Source organism: Hylobates moloch, unplaced genomic scaffold, assembly GCF_009828535.3.
Source record: "Hylobates moloch isolate HMO894 unplaced genomic scaffold, HMol_V3 SCAFFOLD_23, whole genome shotgun sequence".
NCBI classification, from domain to species: domain Eukaryota; kingdom Metazoa; phylum Chordata; class Mammalia; order Primates; family Hylobatidae; genus Hylobates; species Hylobates moloch.
This window is the reverse complement of record NW_026652298.1, coordinates 30,844,078-30,862,898: the sequence shown is the minus strand read 5'-3', so window position 1 is coordinate 30,862,898 and position 18,821 is coordinate 30,844,078. Positions and strand designations below refer to the sequence as shown.

Below are 18,821 nucleotides of genomic sequence, written 5' to 3'. Positions count from 1 at the left end.
CAAGCCCTGCATGGGATGGTTCCCTGTTGGCCACCATCCCTTGTTCACACAACTCAGGGGTCTCACAAGGAGAAGTGACAAGGACAAGACAGGGTTTGGGCGTGGCTGAGGCTCCAACCCAATACCAGAACTTCGTAACACTTTGTCCCATGTCAGTGATCCTCCGTTCCCCACCATCAACTTCCCCATTTCCTAGAATGGCACTTCCCGCCAGATGCTTGGGCCAAAACCTCAGAGCCATTTATTTCCTTTCCTTCACTCCTTCCCACCACTAGTCCATCAGCAAATCTGGCATCTCGAGGATCTGGACACTTGCCGGCACCTCCACTGCCACCACCCTAGGCCAGGCTGCCATGCCCTCTGGTTGGGTGAAGGGCAGAAGCCGGCTATTCAACCGCACCTCGCTCTCCTGTCTTGGCACCCTGTGCTACACAGAGGCCTCCTCATGGTCCCTAAGATTACACCGCCCTTGACTCCAACCTGGTGCCACCCAACCCCCTGCCCCAGAGGGGACTGTGCTGCCCTCAGATGAGCCCAGTCAAGGCCCGGACCTTCCCCACGTCCACACATCACCCAGGTGCAGGGAGACAGTCCACCCGCCAGGCTCCCTCAGCCCTGCAGATGACACTCAGGGCTTTTCTCCCAAACCTGTTCTTGCTTCTGCACCAAACGCGTGCAGAGAAGCAACTTTACGACAGTCAGTACTTGGCATCAAACCGACTTAAGTCACAGAAGTTTTCACTCTGTTTTTTGGAAACAGCCAAATGTCTATCTGTTTCCAAAGTCCTGTTCGACTTGCTTTCCTATTTTATATTCCTCTCCCCGTCAGCTGCCGAGCAGGGATATGGGAAATCTAGATTTTCCTTTTTTTTAGGTCTAATTCTTCTACGTCACTTAGGAACTAAACTCTGATAGTTGCAGGCACTGGGAGGGCCACACTTCACACATCTGTGAGCTGTGAGCTGCCCACAGGCCTCAGCTTTTATCCGCCTCTGCACCAGAAAAAGATCTCGGTGGCAGGGGACGAGGCATATGCTGGGGGCCGAGAACTGCTCACCCGGAGGTAGGTGGTAGCTGGGGTGTGGACCTGGATCTTGCCTTCCCTGCTGGGGCCCTGACTCCTGCAGGCCACGCTGACCACCAGGTCCTTTAGGGTCCAGGCCTTGCCCACCGTTAGCTCCAGGACAGCTTGGAACACAGCTCGGTGTGGCCAGTGTAGCCTGTGAGCTGCAGAGACCATCAGCCACGGACTATCCAGGTTCAAGGCTCCTGCAAGGGGCAAAGAAGGAGAATCTGGTATGTGGGGTAGAAAGGAAGCTTCTAGCACACAGCAAGAGGTCCCCTGAGTCTCATCACAGCCGCGATGGACAAATCTCAAAACTGGGAATAACTAGGCATGAGGGAACTTTCTAAGACATGGGTAATGTTGTGACTCATTACAGGTGTTTGGATCACCCAAGTGTATACACCTGTCAAAACGCATCCAATCGTACCGTGGAGATTTATACATTTCACTCTGCTTGATAAACACATGCTGAAACGTTTAGGGGTGAGATGTATCAATGTCTACAACTCACTTTGAACTGCATGGAAAAAATAAGAGGGCTGGATATGTGGAGAGAGAGGTGATGAGGCAAGTGGGGTCAACTGTTAATAGCAGAACCTACTATGAGAGGATGCTGGTAATCACTGTCTATTCATCCAACTCTTCAGAATGGAATTATTTCATAATAAAACACTGGAAGGTCAGGCACAGTGGCTCATGCCTGTAATCCCAGGACTTTGGGAGTCCAAGGCAGGAGGATCACTTGAGTCTAGGAGTTTGAGTCTAGCCTGGGCAACAAAGTGAGACCCCATCTCTACAAAAAATTAAAAAATTAGCCAGGCACGGTGGTGCTGACCTATATCGCAGCTACTTGGGAGGCTGAGGTGAGGGTGCAGTGGCTGTGATGATGCCAATGCACTCCAGCCTGGGCAACAGAGGAAAACCCTGTCTCAAAAACAAAACAAAACAAAACAAAAAACAAAACAAAACAAAAAAAACCACACACACACACACACACAGGTAGAAATGCTGAAGGCTGTGAAGAAAAACAATAAAGAAGGAATTTGATAAAAATTGCGTAGGTCAGCAAAGGCTTCTAGGAGGAAGTGACAATTTACGTGATACCTAAATGAAAGACAAGGGGGAGTTAGTCAAAGGGGCAGGCAACCCACCCCTGCTGGAGACAGGAGATTTACTGTCTGGGGAAACTGAGGCAGAAGGGCTCAGATGCAGGGACAAAGACACAGTGAGGGGAGGGAGGCACCGCGGAGTTGAGAACAGGGAGACATTGAAGAGTGGGCAGTCTGGTCCCTGCCCAGTTGCTCCCTTCCCACGGGAAGCGGGAAGTTGGCACCATAGAAGAACAGAAGGAATGCACGGATCCCTGGAGAGCCAGGTCCCCACCCAGTTGCTTGACTGACAGGGAAACCCACCAGTCCTCACATGCTCCCACCTATACATAGCGACTCTTTCCAAACAAGTTTTCAGTCTCCAATTAGTTTTCTATTTCATTCATGTTCTTTCATGGTGATAAAGATCTTATTTCACTTTATAGATCACAGTTGCGATCTGGCAAACTCGGGCCCTCCAGAACATCTGCCTGGTTGCTCAGTTTTTTGTTTTTTGTTTGTTTTTTTTTTGCTTTTGAGGTCATGGTCATTCATTTATTTCTCATTACACTGGGCTGGGCCAAGAGTCATGCGCCAGTGTATAGATTATGTTATTCTGTCGCTTTCAGACAGAATTGGGATCGAGGTTCTAATTGTCTCCCAAGTTCAAGACCTGGATCAGAACCAGAAGAGAGCAGCCACTGCTGCAGGAGGCTAGGGGCTGCTGAAGGAAAGGCAGGCAACAGACCTAGCGCTGACCACACATAGGGTTCATGATCGAGGGTGCCCCTCTGGGTACCCGAGGATCCTGCACACAGCTCATGTGTTGGGGAGCCCACAGAGGCCCCTCAAAGTGAATGGGGATGGCACAGGCCTGGGTTTGGAACTCCGGAGCTGGAAGGATGACTGCATCTGCCCGGGCAGGACCTGAAAACATGTTGTCCTTCCATTTGTATCCCAAAATCCTGTGTAGAGTCTTTCCAAGAGGACAGGGCCAGGGCTGGCTCCTGGGCCTCTGGGTGGCCTCATGGGTCATCCAGTAAAAGTCCTGCAAACTTGTCACCATCTGGGGACATTCCTGCCAGTTCTTCTCCATGCTCTTCTGCGTGAGACACTGGGCAACTGCTTTAGGCCATTCATGATTCTTCTCCCTCAACTCTTCAAATTCAGATTTCTAATCTTTTAGGAAGCTCTGGATCTCCAGTTACTCCAAAGGGGAATTAACTGGTCTGATGATTTTTCTGGTTTCTCAGTTTCCTTTTCCTTTTTTACTTCCTAAGGGCTTCTAGTCATTTTAGTCAGATGTCTCACTTTCTCCACTTTTATTCCTGAGTTTTCTCCCGGGATCCTTTTTACGGCAACCTTAGGGCCTAATCCTGGGTTGGCAGAGAACTAGCACTCACTCTCCCCTAATGGGATCCAGGCGAGTCAAGAGGTGGCCAAGTGTGGAAATGTGTTCTCTCCTCTGTTTCAGCAGATCTCTTACTGTAAGTTTTATAAAAGGATTTTAAGGAGAATAGATATTTTTAAACAAACTTTTAAACTTCTGCTCTAGAATATGAGATCCCTAACTTTGCTAAACTGCTGGTTTTAATTAAGCCCTCAGGCAGCTTCTGAGTACACTCAAAACATAATTACCCTGTTTGAAAACAGGGTAACCAATGTTTTGAGCAGCCGACTCAAACATAAGCACATATCCAAGGCTGGCTTAGCATTTGGGGGAAAGCCTCCAACAGGAAATAAAGAAATAAAAAGAAAAAAGAAACTCGGAGGAAACAGATAAAACTCCCCGAAATTCTGTAACTTATACTCTAAGAGAAGACAATTGCATTCATGGAACAGGACACTGTAAGAAAGGAACAACAAAAAAGAGCTCTTGAAAATATAAGATAATCCAAAATAAAAATGCTAGTAAAAGGGCTGGCGTATGAAGTCGAGGAAATCGGCTCTTGAATAGAACCAAAGGACAAAGAAATAGGACAAAAGAGCAACAAGGAGGCCAGGTGCGGTGGCCCACACCTCTAATCCCAGCTCTTTGGTAGGCAGAGGCAGGAGGATCACTTGAGCCCAGGAGTTTGAGACCTGCCTGAGCAACATACGGAGAGTCCATTCTCCAAAAAATAAAAAGAAAAAAGACAAAAATAAAAACAAGTTTGAAAAGAGAAACAGAGAAAACATTAGAAGCTCAGTTTTCTGAGGACCAACATCTAACCAATAGGAATTTGAAAACAAAGAAAGGAAATTATCAAAGAAACTGTAAGACAAAATTACCCAGATCAAAATGACATGTTTCCAAATTGAAACACCCTATGCTAAGGACCCAATACAACGGAGGAACATAGATCCATACCAAGGTACCTCGTAATGAGATTTACCACCAACAGGACTAAGACAAGCTCCTAAAAGCTTCTAAGACAGTGAGAAAAGGGTCACATACAAAAGATGATAAATCAGAAAAAGCATCAGATCTCCCAATTAATTCAAAACAATGGAGCAATGCCTTCAAAATCCCAAGAGAAAATTATTTCCAACCTAAAATTCTCCATTCAAACTGTCCCAGTAGAATGAAGACATTTTCAACATTTAGGGTCTCAAAATGTTTGTATTCGGTGATGGGTTAACTTGTGTTCCCCAGAAAGATTAACTGAAGTCTTAATCCCAAATACCTCCCAATGTGACCTTAACTGAAAATGGAGTCATTGCAGATATCATCATTAAGTCAAGATGAGGTCATACTAGAATAGGACAGGCCCTTAACCCAATACAACTGATGTCTCTATTAGAAAAGAAAAATCTGGACACACACACACACACAGGGAGAATGCCATGTGACAAAAGACGCAGAGATTAGAGAGGATGTGGCCGTAAGCCAAGGAACACCAACCTTCAACATCCATCACCAAATGCTTGGAAAAGGCAAGGGAGGGTTCTCCCCGGAGCCTTAGAGGGAACATGGCCCTGGTGGCTCCGTGACTCAAACTTACAGCCTTCAGAACTGTGAAAGAACAAATTTCTGTTGTTTAAGCTGCCCAGTTCAGTAATTAGTTACAGAAGCCCTTGGAAATGAATACACCTCCCATGTATGCTTTCTTTGGAAGCTACTGAAAGATGTACTCCATCAGAACAAAGGAATAAACCAAGAGAGATGACACAGGTTTAAGAAAAAGGGATTGTGACCCAGAGGAGAAGTAAAAGGCATTCCCAGGTTGGTGGTAAAGGGAGGCTGCAGAACCATAGCTGTGCAACTGGTCTACTATGGAGCAGGACTCAGGCTCCAGGAAGAGGGTCCCCAAGAAAAATATCAGAACTAATTGAAGTCAGTGAACAATCTGATGTGTCTGACCACATGGAAAAAAGTTTTGCAATGCTGCCGAAAATTCTGTAATTAGTGGGCAAAAATTATAGAAAACTAATCAAATAGAAAAATGAAGGCAATTACAAACTCCAGAAAAAAACAATAAGTCACCATGATAGGACACCATATATCTCAGCTATGTAAGACATTTATAGCTATAACTGGGCAAGCTTCAGATGTTAATAAAAGGTAACTCTTTTAAGAAAATGGAGGGAAATATGTATTTGAAAGGGGCACCAATCTAAGAGTTAAATTCTTATCCTGTCTAGTAAGAAACCTAAAGCTGAAAAATCAAGAAATAACAGCATGATTATATTATTTCAAAAGATGGATAATATAAACAGAAAAAATGGCTAAAAGAATTTAGCGTGCTTACTGTTTTAAGCAAGACTTGTGGTAGGGGCCAGGCTCAGTGGCTCACACCTGTAATACCAGTACTTTGGGAGGCCAAAGAAGGTGGATCACTTGAGCTCAGGAATTCAAGACCAGGCTGGCCAACATAGTGAAACCCCGTCTCTACTAAAAATACAAAAATTAGCCAGGTTTGGTGGCACACACCTGTAATTCCAGCTACCCGGCAGGCTGAGGCACGAGAATAGCTTGAGTCTTGGATGCAGAGGTTGCAGTGAGCCAAGATCATGCCACTGCACTCCAGCCTGGGTGACAGAGTAAGACTCTATCTCAAAAAAGAAAAAAAAAAAAAAAGAAAAAGAAAGAAAAACAAACAAGGTAGACAGATGTGACACAGAGGATGTATTTCTCTTATAAACTTTAATCAACTGTTAGAAGATGTAGTTCAAGTCTATACAAGAGCAGAGAGCATAATATGACGAGCCCCCATGGGACCCAGCTTCGACAGTGAGCAACTCACAGCCGAATTCACTTTTAAACAAGATATCACTTCAATAAAAATAAAAATTGAAAAAATTGAAAAAATTCATGGATAAACTATGGTGAACCCTTTTTTTTTTTTTTCTGAGATGGAGTTTCACTCTTGTTGCCCAGGCTGGAGTGCAGTGGTGTGATCTCTGCTCACTGAAACCTCCGCATCCTGGGTTCAAGCGATCCTCCTGCCTCAGCCTCCTGAGTAGCTGAGATTACAGGTGCCTGCCACCACACATGGCTAATTTTTGTATTTTTAGTAGAGATGGGGTTTCACCATGCTGGCCAGGCTGATCTTGAACTCCTGACCTTAAGTAATCCGCATCCCCACCCAGCCTCCTAAAGTACTAGGACTACAGGCGCCCGCCACCATGCCCGCCTAATTTTTTGTATTTTTAGTAGAGACGGGGTTTCACCATGTTAGCCAGGATGGTCTCTATCTCCTGACCTCGTGACCCGCCCGCCTCGGCCTCCCAAAGTGCTGGGATTACAGGCATGAGCCATCGTGCCCGGCCCGATCTTTAATTTTTTGAAAAACTGCCACACTGTTTTCCACAGTAGCTTCACTATTTTACATTCCCACCATCAGCGTATGAAAATTCAGATTTCTCCACATCCTTACCAACGCTCCTTGTTTTTTGTTTTTTTTTGGGCTAGGTTCTACTCCCGTTGCCTGTGTGGAGTGCAGTGGTGCAGTCTTGGCTCACTGCTGCCTCGACTTCCCGGGCACATTCTAGGCCAGGGGTGGCATGATCCCATTGGCATCTTGTGGGGGGGGGGGTGGGCATTCTCCAGTTTGTGCTGCAGGTGCCTGAGAGGCAGGTGGATTGCCGCGTGCAGTTGCACCACTTGAGCCTCCACCTGCCCTATGTGGAGAGCAGCAGTCACCTGAAGGTGCAGTACAATGGGCGGCCGCTGTTTGTGGCAGGCGGGCAGTGGAAGGACACATCACGGGCCACTCTGTGGAGGTGGGAAGGTGAGTGTTGGCTGTGGGGCCTCCTTGGGTAACAGCTCAGATTTCTGACCTCCAGGCCTTTGCTCAAGCTATGCCTCCTTCCTGGAACACTTTCTCCTTTTGTTGGCTAGGCTAACTCAAGACTCAAACTGGGCCAGGCACGGTGGCTCACGCCTGTCATCCCAGCACTGTGGGAGGCCAAGGCGGGAGGACTTCTCGAGGCCAGGAGTCTGAGATGACCCTGGGCAACATAGTAGGAACCTGTCTTAATTTTAAAAACAAACAAATGAAAACCTTATCTTTAAGGAGTCTCATGATGCTTACAATTACATCCTAACTTCTTACCTTTGCCAGTCAAGCGTCAGGTCCCTGCCTCTTTCTCCAGCCTTGTCCCACCCCGCTCTCCCCGTTGCTCATTATCCTGCAGGCTTGGAGGCCTTATTTTGCTCCCCAGACACCCTCCAGGGCCTTTGCATTTGCGGATATTTGTGTCTGGAAAACAGTCTCTCACTTTTAAAAAATTGATCCACCGGCTGGGTGTGGGCTGAAGCAGGAGAATGGTGTGAATCCACGAGGTGGAACTTGCAGTGAGCCGAGATGGCACCACTGCACTCCAGCCTGGGGACAGAGCCAGACTCCATCTCAAAAAAAAAAAAAAAAAATTAAAGATTGAATTACCATATGACCCAGAAATGACACTTCCAGGTATATATACAAAAGAGGCCGGGCGCGGTGGCTCACGCTTGTAATCCCAGCACTTTGGGAGGCCGAGGCGGGCGGATCACGAGGTCAGGAGATCGAGACCACGGTGAAACACCGTCTCTACCAAAAATACAAAAAAAAATTAGCCGGGCGTGGTGGCGGGCGCCTGTAGTCCCAGCTACTCGGAGAGGCTGAGGCAGGAGAATGGCGTGAACCCGGGAGGCGGAGGTTGCAGTGAGCCGAGATCGCGCCACTGCACTCCAGCCTGGGTGACAGAGCAAGACTCCGTCTCAAAAAAAAAAAAAAAAAAAAAGAATTGAAAGCAGTTGAAACAATTGAAAGCATCAGATATTTGCACACTCACATTCATAACAGCATTTATTCAATTTATTCACAATAACCAAAAGATGGAAGCAACCCACATGTCCATCAACAGATGAATGGATAAACAAAATGCTGTCTACACAGACAATGGAATATTCAGCCTTAAAAAGGAAGAAAATTTGACACATGCTACGAAAAGGATGAACCTTGAGGACAAGCTAAGTAAAATAAGCCAGTCGAAAAAAGGACAGGACAGGCACGGTGACTCACACCTGTAATCCCAGCACTATGGGAGGCTGAGGCAGGTGGATCACCTGGGGTCAGGAGTTCAAGACCAGCCTGGCCAACATGGTAAAACCCCAGTCTCTACTAAAAATACAAAAAATTAGCCAGGGCTGGGCGTGGTGGCTCACGCCTGTAATCCCGGCACTTTGGGAGGCCGAGGCAGGCGGATCATCTGAGGTCAGGAGTTCAACACCATCCTGGCTAACACGGCAAAGCCCCATCTCTACTAAAAAATACAAAAATTAGCCGGGCGTGGTCGTGGGTGCCTGTAATCCCAGGTACTCAGGAGGCTGAGGCAGGGAGAATTGCTTGAACCCAGAGGCAGAGGTCGTAGTAAGCCAAGTTCGTGCCATTGCACTCCAGCCTGGGTAACAGGCCAAGACTCTATCTCAAAAAAAAAGAAAAAAAAAATTAGCCGTGTGTGGTGGCAGGTGACTGTAATCCCAGCTACTTGGGAGCCTGAGGCAGGATAATCGCTTGAACCCGGGAGGCGGAGGTTGCAGTGAGCCAAGATTGCATCATTGCACTCCAGTGTGGGCAACAAAAGCGAAACTCTGTCTCAAAAAAAAAAAAAAAAAAAAAGACAAATACTGTATGATTCCATGGCTCTGTGGTAGCTAGAATAGTCAAAAGTCTGAAACACAAAGTAGAATGGTGGTTTCCAGGGACTGGGAGCAGGAGAGAATGGGGAGTCAGCATTTCCTGGCTACAGACTTGCAGTTTTGCAAGTTCTGGAAATAAGTAGTGGTGATGGTTGCACAAGAATGTAAATGCACGTAACACCACTAAACTCCAAAATGGTTAAAATAGTAAATATGGCAGGGTGTGGTGGCTCATGCCTGTAACCCAGCACTTTGGGAGGCTGAGGTGGGCGGATCACCTGAGGTCAGGAGTTCGAGACCAGCCTGGCCAACATGGAGAAACCTCGTCTCTACTAAAAATACAAAAGAATTAGCCATACGTGGTGGCAGGCACCTGTAATCCCAGCTACTCAAGAGGCTGAGGCTGGAGAATTGCTTGAACCCAGGAGGCAGAGGTTGCAGTGTGCCAAGATCACGCCATTGCACTCCAGCCTGGGCGACAGAGTGAGACTCCATCTCCAAAAAAATAAAAAATAAAATAAATTAAAAAACAAACAGTAAATTTTACATGACATATACTTAACCACAATTAAAATTAAAAGTTAATATTTAAAAGATCATTTGCATGACTAGATATGAAAAGGGAAAAAAAATTCTAGACCAATTTTTTTTTTTTTTTTTGGAGACGAAGTCTCGCTCTTTCGCCCAGGCCGGACTGCAGGGTGCTATCTTAGCTCACTGCAAGCTCCGCCTCCCGGGTTCACGCCATTCTCCTGCCTCAGCCTCCCAAGTAGCTGGGACTACAGGTGCCCGCCACTGCGCCCGGCTAATTTTTTGTATTTTTAGTAGAGATAGGGTTTCACCGTGTTAGCCAGGATAGTCTCGATCTCCTGACCTCGTGGTCCGCCCGCCTCGGCCTCCCAAAGTGCTAGAATTACAGACGTGAGCCACTGCGCCCAGCCTCTAAACCAATTTTTAAATAAACATACAAGGTGAAATGTGTGCTGTGTAAGAACCACCACCTGTTCAGCTGCGGAGCACACCATCAGTCCAAACTCAGCAAAACAACCCACCCTCCAGGAAAGACTAAAAGCGAACTGCTGTTTCCAAAATCCATTTTTACAGTTGGAAATCTATGTTTCCCAAGCCCTCCTGCCAGTCCTTGGCACTCTGACAAGTGTTTCTCACCCCTGGGGACATGGGGACATGGGGCTGGAGATGCAAAAGGGAAAGTCACCAAGGCTAAGTTTCAGCTGGTTGCATCCTTGCAGCCAGGGCCAGAGGGCCACGTGGGGGTTCCCCAGCTCCCACCGTCCATGCTGGACTCATGGGGCATGGCTCTGCCGCAGTGGCCGGGCTCACCTCCATGAAGTGATTGCTCAGGGCGGGCCCCGAGTCATTCTTGAAGGTCTGGCTGACACGGAGATGCCTCTTGTTGCTGTTCTTGTCCCAGTGCTTCCCGTAGCTCACCTCCAGCTGTGAGTGCAGGTGGCCCGAGTCCTCCTCGTGCCAGAGCTGGACCTGGGACACACATGGGCGGTGAACTGCCCATGTAGGCCCTGCCCACCCAGTCCCTGGGCCTCCTCACAGCCGCCCACTCCAGGAATATCAGACTGGTTTTCAGAAGAGATGATTCTGTAGAAAGCACTATTATTTTTTAAAATTTATTATTTATTTATTTTAGAGACAAGATCTCACTCTCCCACCCACGCTAGAGTACAGTGGCGCCATCTTGGCTCACTGCAACCTCTGCCTCCTGGGCTGAAGCATTCCTGGATGAATAGACTTAAGACTGAGGCTGAAGTTCCAGCCCCGTATCCATTCCCATATGGCTATGTGATCGTGAGCAAGTCCATCTCTTTGGGGATGAGCTCAGGGTACTCAGATCACCACTTGCCCGACTCTGGTGCTCTCTCCAGATGTCGCACCTGGCCTGGGTACCCACCTTGTGGCTGAAGGCCAGGATCTGTGTGCAGTGGAGCTCGTGGCCCAGCTTCAGCCTGTAGGCACCGTCTGAGCCGCTGTCTGCCTGCAGCTTCTGGCTGGTGCTGCACTCGTGTGCCGCCTGCTTCGCCTGACCTGAGCAGATCGACCCAGAGACCCCTGCCCTCCTCTGCCAGGCAGCCCTCCACCAGGGCTCCAAGAGACGGAGGGCCTGGCCCAGCCTGGCCTCAGCCACACCCCCACCATCGTCTGCTCCACCTGTGACTCCATTAGAACCTGTCGATGGGGAGGTCTTAAGAGATGGGTGAATGTCCCCTCAACAGACACACTTTTTAATGGGCAGGTACTCAGTCCTACTCAGAGCCAACAGAATGACTAATGGAAAACCCCGTGGTGACAGCGTATCTTAGCTCCCAGAGCCACAGCCCTAGGAAACAGGGCAGGCCCTGCCACCTCCACCGGCCCCACAACCAGACACGCAGAGCCTTACCCAGGAGGCTGTACTGGATCTTCAGGGAGTTGGTCCAGAGCTGGCCCCGTTGCTGCAGCAGGCCAAGGGCACGAAGCCCCACCAGCCCTGGCACGAACAGCTCGGCACCCAGGGCGGCCACCCACCGTCCATTCTCCTCCTTCCTCTCCAGCACTGCTGCAGGGACAGAGAGCAGGCAGATGAGAGGGTCAGCCCCCAGGGACCAGCACCCCCATCCCCAGGCAAAGAGGGGACTCAGGAATCACTGAGCGGCCTTGGCGTTGGGGGCTCCTTGAAGAGCCAACACGTACACCCTGTACAATAGGCCACAGACAGGCCTGATCATGGCTCACTGTAGCCTTGACCTCCCAGGCTCAATCGATCTTCCCACCTTAGCCTCCCAAGTAGCTGGAACTACAGACGTGTGCCACCACACTTGGCTAATTTTTGTATTTTTTGTAGAAGTAGGGTCTCACTATGTTGCCCAGGCTGGTCTTGAACTCCTGGGCTCAAGTAATCCTCCCGCCTTAGCTTCCTGAAGTGCTGGGATTACACGTGTGAGACACTCCCTGGCCCAAAAATAAAGTAGAATAAAACAAAACCGAACCGGACAGAAGAGAAAAGAAAGAACAGCGCATCGTGCGTTGTTGGGTAAATTTCACCTTCTGAAGCTTCTGAGACACAGAAGGTCCGCCAGAACACACAGGTGAAACTGAGCCAGCTGTTATGACTCCCAAACGCCCACATCAGGGGATCAACAGCCACTGCTCCAAGTACCCCCAGCTGCAGCTCCTGTCCTTACCTTGGAATCTTCCAAACACCCATGAGACGCACACCCAGGCGCCACCACCCCAGCTCCAGCACCAGGGCCAGCACCTCTCAGTCTGTGTGCGTTTTCAATGCCCATTGTGTTTTAGGTCAAAATGTTACAAGTGTTTCTTATCCTGGGTCAGAATAAAAACAGACCAAAAGTTGCTATTTTAAGGTTTGTGGGTGCAGGTGGAGGTTGGAGGAGGTTCTGGGGGCTCACAAGGAGCCTGGATCTGCCCTTCGATGGGATGTTGATATTAAGAGAAGCTGGGGTGATGAGGACCATAAGGAGGCACTTGGGCCACCACACCCTAACCTGGCCACAGAGCAGAGGGGACAGAAGGGGTCTCATCTCCTACCTGTCACGTGGGCCTGGCCACTCAGCAGATGGCTCAGCGATGCAGAGAAGGCCAGCTTGCTGCCCGCCTGCCGTGTGAGGTTCCCGGTGAAGACGACGGGGCTGCCCCCCGTCACCAGTTTCACCTCCAGCTGTGCCTGGAACTGCTCGGCCTCGCCACCCATGGCTGGCTGCAGGTCACTCCAGCCCTGAAACGGCCTCGGTGTCACCCGGGAGGAGAGGCTTGGCCAGCAGGCCCAGCCCTGACCACACAAGCTGGGACCAGACAGGGCAGGAGACAACCCAGCTAACAGCCTTCTACATTGATCCTTACCCAATTTTTGTTTTTCCTTCAGACAAAGTCTCACTTTGTCTCCCAAGCTGGAGTGCAGTGGTGGGATGCTGGCTCACTACGACCTCCACCTCCCGGGTTCAAGTGATTCTCCTGCCTCAGCCTCCCTGGGATTACACTCACGAGCCATCACACCCAGCTAATTTTTTTTATTTTTAGTAGAGATGGGGTTTCGCTATGTTGGCTAGGCTGGTCTCAAGGTCCTGAGCACAAGTAATCCATCCACCCTGGCCTTCCGAAGTGTTAGGATTACAGGCATGAACCGCTGTGCCCAGCCCTTCCCCAATTTTTTAAACTCTGGATTTCTCAAAATTAGAAACCTGTGTTACAAACTCAGACATAAATATAAGGAACTCCTCTTCTCTCCTTGACATCCCCCTTATTCAATCCATCAGGAACTCGAGTCAACTGTCCCTGTGGAACCTGTCTAGAATCAACCACTTCTGCCACCTCTGCTGCCTCACCAGCTGGAGCCCTGGTCATCGGCCTGTCGCCCTGCAACATCCTCCTGGCTCTCCCAGCTCCCACCCCGCTGCTGGCAACTGATCTCCACACGGCGACCAGACACGTCGAAAGATAACACGCTAACCTTTCTTACAGTACAACCCAAAGTCCTTGTGAAGGCCAGTGAGGCCAGAACTTTCTCTGCTGGTCAGTGGTGCAGACCTAGCCATGGGAAGACACTGACAGATGGGCCACGGGGACAGCTCACTACACACTCCACGGCCCCGCAAAGAAGATTCTCTGGAAAAGCCACGAGCAACTGTGAATACCATCTTTGATGGCCCCGCCAACCTGCAGGCCCCCCACCCCCACACCCCTCTGATGGCCACCAGCTGGTCAGTTTACCCAAAAGACATCAAAACAACACTCACTATTACCAGACTGCCACTACTTAATGCTGTCTGTCCCCGATCCCCACAGGTGTGTGTGCAGATGTGTGTGTATGAATGTGCGTGGATGCGTGTACAGATGTATCTATACATGGATGTGTGTGTACACAGGGGTGTGTGTGTATACAGACGTGTATGTATACAGACATGTGGGTGTATACAGACATGTGGGTGCATACAGATATATGAACGTGTGTATACATGGATGTTTGTGTGTATACATGGATGTATGTGTGTAGACGTGTGTATGCACATGTGTGTGAACATATGTATACGGATGTGTAAAGAGGTGTATATATATGATGTGTGTATATGAATGTATACATACAAGCATGTCTACATGTGGATTGTGTGAATACAGATGTGTGTATGGATGTGTGTGTATGGACATGTGAACAGATATGTATATATGGATGTGTGTGGATATGTGTACAGACATCTATATATATGGACGTGTATATATATAAACGTATATACAGATGTGTCTATGTGGGTGTGTGTGTGAACACGTTTGTATGGACATGTGTGTGTGTGTGGACATGTATGTGTGTAAAGAGGTGTATATACACGGATGCATGTATATGAATGTGTACAGATTGTCCACATGTGGATTGTGTGAATATGGGTGTATATGGACGTGTGTACACCACGGACATGTGAAAAGATATGTATATATGTAGATGAGTGTATATGAATGTGCATACATAGGTCTGTATTTGGATGTGTGCGAATATGGATGTGAATGGACTCTGTACAGACGTGCACAGATATGTCTATATATGGATGTGTGTATATACAAATGTATAGACATGTGTCTACATGTGGACGTTCGTGTGTATAAATATGGACGTGTGTATGATGTATATGTGTATGGACATGGGTATGGATATGTCATATGTGTATGGACGTACGTGTGCACACACGAATATACAGACACACCCTACTCCCTCTGTTTTTACAGAAACAGATGCTCGCTCTCCACTCTGCTCCCAGCTTTTCCTGCTGACAGGCACATTCTAGCGATGGCTTTCTCCAGTCTGTATCAGAGGCTGTGCAGTGCTTCTCAGAGCTTCCTCAAGGTACATGTGAACAGGGTGAACACAGAATTTCTCACCCAAACCAGAACACTTTGCAGTTAAAGAGAACACTAGTTGTAAATGTGTCAGGTCAGCAGGCATAAACTGGGGCTCTCCAGGCAACCCAGGACCCAACCCTTGCACACTAGCAGGAGGGGGCACTGAACAGAACACTCTTCCCTAAACCAACCTTAAATCCCATAAGCTTTGAGATAAGTTGCCCAAGCTCTGGGGCTTCATATTCATGAGCTCATCTGCCTCGGTTTCTTCATCTTGTATGGGGTTACAGAAAGGACTTGAAGGGGGGACCTCATGTCTGCTGAAACAGGCTCCAGAAAGTTCCGGAGTTCCAGCTGTTACTGTAATTGTGATGAGTCTGGGGCAGGTGGAACTAGAATTTCTCCAAAGGCAAACATTTCCAGGCTGTAGACAGCTCTATAGGGACCAACAGGAAGCTCCACGAGGAGGTAGAAGCAATCCGTGCTTGTACATTTAGCAAACAACTAGAAGTTCGAGGGCCCCTGGGAATTCTGAAAATGAGGCATAAGTCTCAGCCATTAGGCAGGTGGGGCTTTAGAAGGAAGACAGCTCTCCCCTGACATACGTGTTCCCCCAACCCAGGCTGACGGCAGAGCTGGAAGTGGAGAATGTATTTTTGCAGCAAGACATCCAGCTCCGGCTTCAGACGCTCCACTTCAGGCTTCTCTGAGAAGACACTGTAAACTGAGGCAGAATCAGCAGATCCACTGCCGAAGGTGCCCAGCAATCATGCCTGGTGGGATCAAGTCTAAAGCTGCTTTTTGTACCCTAGCTGGAGTGCAGTGGCATGTTCTTGACTCACTGGAACCTCCACCTCCCAGATTCAACCAATTCTCCTGCCTCAGCCTCCCAAGAAGCTGGGACTACAGGCATGCACCACCACACTCAGCTAATTTTTGTATTTTTAGTAGAGACAGGGTTTCACCATCTTGGCCACGCTAGTCCCAAATTCCTCACCTCAAGTGATTCTCTCGCCTTACCCTCCCAACATTTGTATACTTTTTGAAGTCACAGATCTGCCTGAAAAGTGGATGGAAGTTTTCAACCTTGTTTGCAGGATGGAGGGCAGACACAAAACTTCAACACAATGACAGGGGCTTCAAGCGACTAAGTTCCGTCCAGGTACCCTTGGGTAAGAACCCTTGGGTAAGAACCCAGGTACCCTTGGGTAAGAACCCTCGTAAGATGAAAACGAGCCTAGACAACATAGTAAGACCTCATCTTCACAAAAAAAAAAAAAAGAAAAGAAAAGAAAAATAGAAGGGCACGGTGGCACAGGCCGTAGTCTCAGCTACTTGGGAGGCTGAGGCAAGAGGATCACCTGAGCCCAGGGGTTTGAGGCTGCAGTGATCTAGGATTACCACACAGAATAAGACCTTGTAAAAGAAAGAGAAGGTGGGGGGTGGGCAGAGAGGGAAAAGAGAGAGGGAGAAAGAGACGGGGAGAAGACGTGGGGGAAAGAGGTGGGAAGAGGAAAAGAGGGAATAGACGGAAGGAAAGAGAGGGAGAGAAAGGAAAGAAAAGGAAGAAAGGAAGAAAAGAGAAAAGAAAAGAGAAAAAATATATAAACCTTGTGGCCAGGGAATTCCATTGTTAAGAATTTACTCTGCAGAGAGAATGGTGTTCATGGCAGAATAATTGTAAGAGCAGAAACCTAGAAAAAACTCAAGAGTCCTTCATTATTAAACTAGCTGAATAAACTCCATTCCACGGACTATTCTACAGTAATGTGTGCTACACAGGAGGTACTTATTTTCTTTAAAGTGGATATATTAACTCCATGTGCTGACCGTGTGCATAGATCATCTCAGAAAGGAATCACCAAAAAAACGCCTAACAGTGGTTGGCTTTCAGGAGGGGCGGGAGAGAGGTTTTAAGTCTACACCAGCACCAACCAATAGAACTTTCTGCAATGAGGACAATGTTTCAGGGCCACATGAAGCTGTGGAACACCTGAAATGTGGCCCATGCAGCCAAAGAACCAAATCTTTAATTTTCTTTAATTTTAATTCATTTAGGTTTTTGTTTTTTTTTTTGAGATGGAGTCTCACTCTGGTGCCCAGGATGGAGTAAAGTGGCATGATCTTGGTTCACTGCTACCTCCACCCCCACCGGGTTCAAGCAATTCTCCTGCCTCAGCTTCCCAAGTAGCTGGGATTACAGGAGCCCACCACCACACCCAGCGACTTTTTGTATTTTTGGTAGAGACGGGGTTTTGCCATGTTGGTCAGGCTGGTCTTGAACCCCTGACCTCAGGTGAGCCACCTCTCTTGGCCTCCCAAACTACTAGGATTATAGGCGTGAGCCACCACACCCGGCCTCACTTGGATTTCAATAAACATGTGTGCCACTGGCTACCATATGGGAGAGTCAGTTCTATACCCTTTCATAGCTTTTGAATTTTGAATCATTTAAGTGCATTGCCTATTTAATTGTAGAATAGTATTTAGATTGAATTAATCTAAATGAAATCTACAATAGAATTTAAATTTTATCAGTGCATGCTGGTCTAAAAAGATTGCCAAGGTGTATGTACGTATATGTGTATTGTGTGTGTGTGTGTATACATCTATGCATGCGCACCCACACATATATATATTTTTTTTGAGATGGGGTCTCGCTCTGCCACCCAAACTGGAGTGCAGTAGTACGAAATTGGCTCACTGCAACCTCTGCCTCCTGGGTTCAAGTGATTCTCCTGCCTCAGCCTCCCAGGTGGCTGGGATTACAGGCATGTACCACCACACCCAGCTAATTTTTGTATTTTTAATAGAGATGGGGTTTCACCATGTTGGCCAGGCTGGTCTCAAACTCCTGACCTCAAGTGATCCATCCACCTTGGCCTCCCCAAGTGTTGGGATTACAGGCGTGAGCCACGGCGCCCGGCTGCCAAGGTATATTTTTGAGTAAAAAAAAAAAAAAGTCTTTACAGGGTAAAAACAAAATAAACAAAAACAACAACAACAAAAAACTGGGAAACTGGGAGTGGAGGCTCACGCCTGTAATCCTAGCACTTTGGGAGGCCAAGGTGGGCAGATTGTGTGAGCCCAAGAGTTTGAGACCAGCCTGGGCAACATAGTGAGACCCCATTTCTACAAAAATATTAAAAAAAATAGCCAAGCATGGTGGCACATGCCTGTAGTCCCAGCTACTCGGGAGGCTGAGGTGGGAGGATCGCTGGAGACCAGGAGGTCAAGGCTGCAGTGAGCCATGTTTGCACCTCTGCACTCCAGCCTGAGCGACAGAACAAGACCCTGCCTCAAAAAAAAAAAATAAAAATAAAAAAACACAACCTAAGCATGACAATTGGGTTTTCATGCTATTGTATGATACGTGCCTCCCTCAAAACTTGTTACATCATCACATCACTCACCTGATGTGAAAAAGACAAAATAAAACCCACAAACCCAAACTACAAATATTTGCAAATCTATAGGGTTATGGGTTGTACTGTGTCTCCCTGAAAGATGCTGAAGCCCTAAGCCGCAGGACCTGTGAACGTCACCTTATTTGGAAATAGGGTCTTCACACATGATCAAGCTAAGCTGAGGTGATGAGGGTGAACCCTAATCCCGTTTGCGTGGTGTCCTTATAAAAAGGGGATGTGTGGACACAGACACCTACAAAGGGAAGACTATGGGAAGACAGAGACAGAAGACAACC

The 18,821-nt window shown here is 48.0% G+C and overlaps 1 protein-coding gene and 1 pseudogene across 1 annotated transcript in view; one reads left to right on the top strand and one right to left on the bottom strand.

Annotated features, from left to right (window-relative positions):
- Nucleotides 1-18,821, bottom strand: part of LOC116462743 (uncharacterized) — a 152,186-nt gene that overhangs the window by 74,351 nt on the left and 59,014 nt on the right. The window contains exons 24-29 of the mRNA XM_058433936.1: nt 12,821-13,007; nt 11,673-11,828; nt 11,184-11,317; nt 10,601-10,759; nt 2,164-2,170; nt 1,058-1,269 (exon numbers count right to left, since the gene is read on the bottom strand). Of these exons, the coding sequence (XP_058289919.1) occupies nt 1,058-1,269; nt 2,164-2,170; nt 10,601-10,759; nt 11,184-11,317; nt 11,673-11,828; nt 12,821-13,007 (855 nt within the window). The remainder of the gene's footprint in view (nt 1-1,057; nt 1,270-2,163; nt 2,171-10,600; nt 10,760-11,183; nt 11,318-11,672; nt 11,829-12,820; nt 13,008-18,821) is intronic.
- Nucleotides 18,449-18,537, top strand: LOC116462785 (small nucleolar RNA U13; annotated as a pseudogene).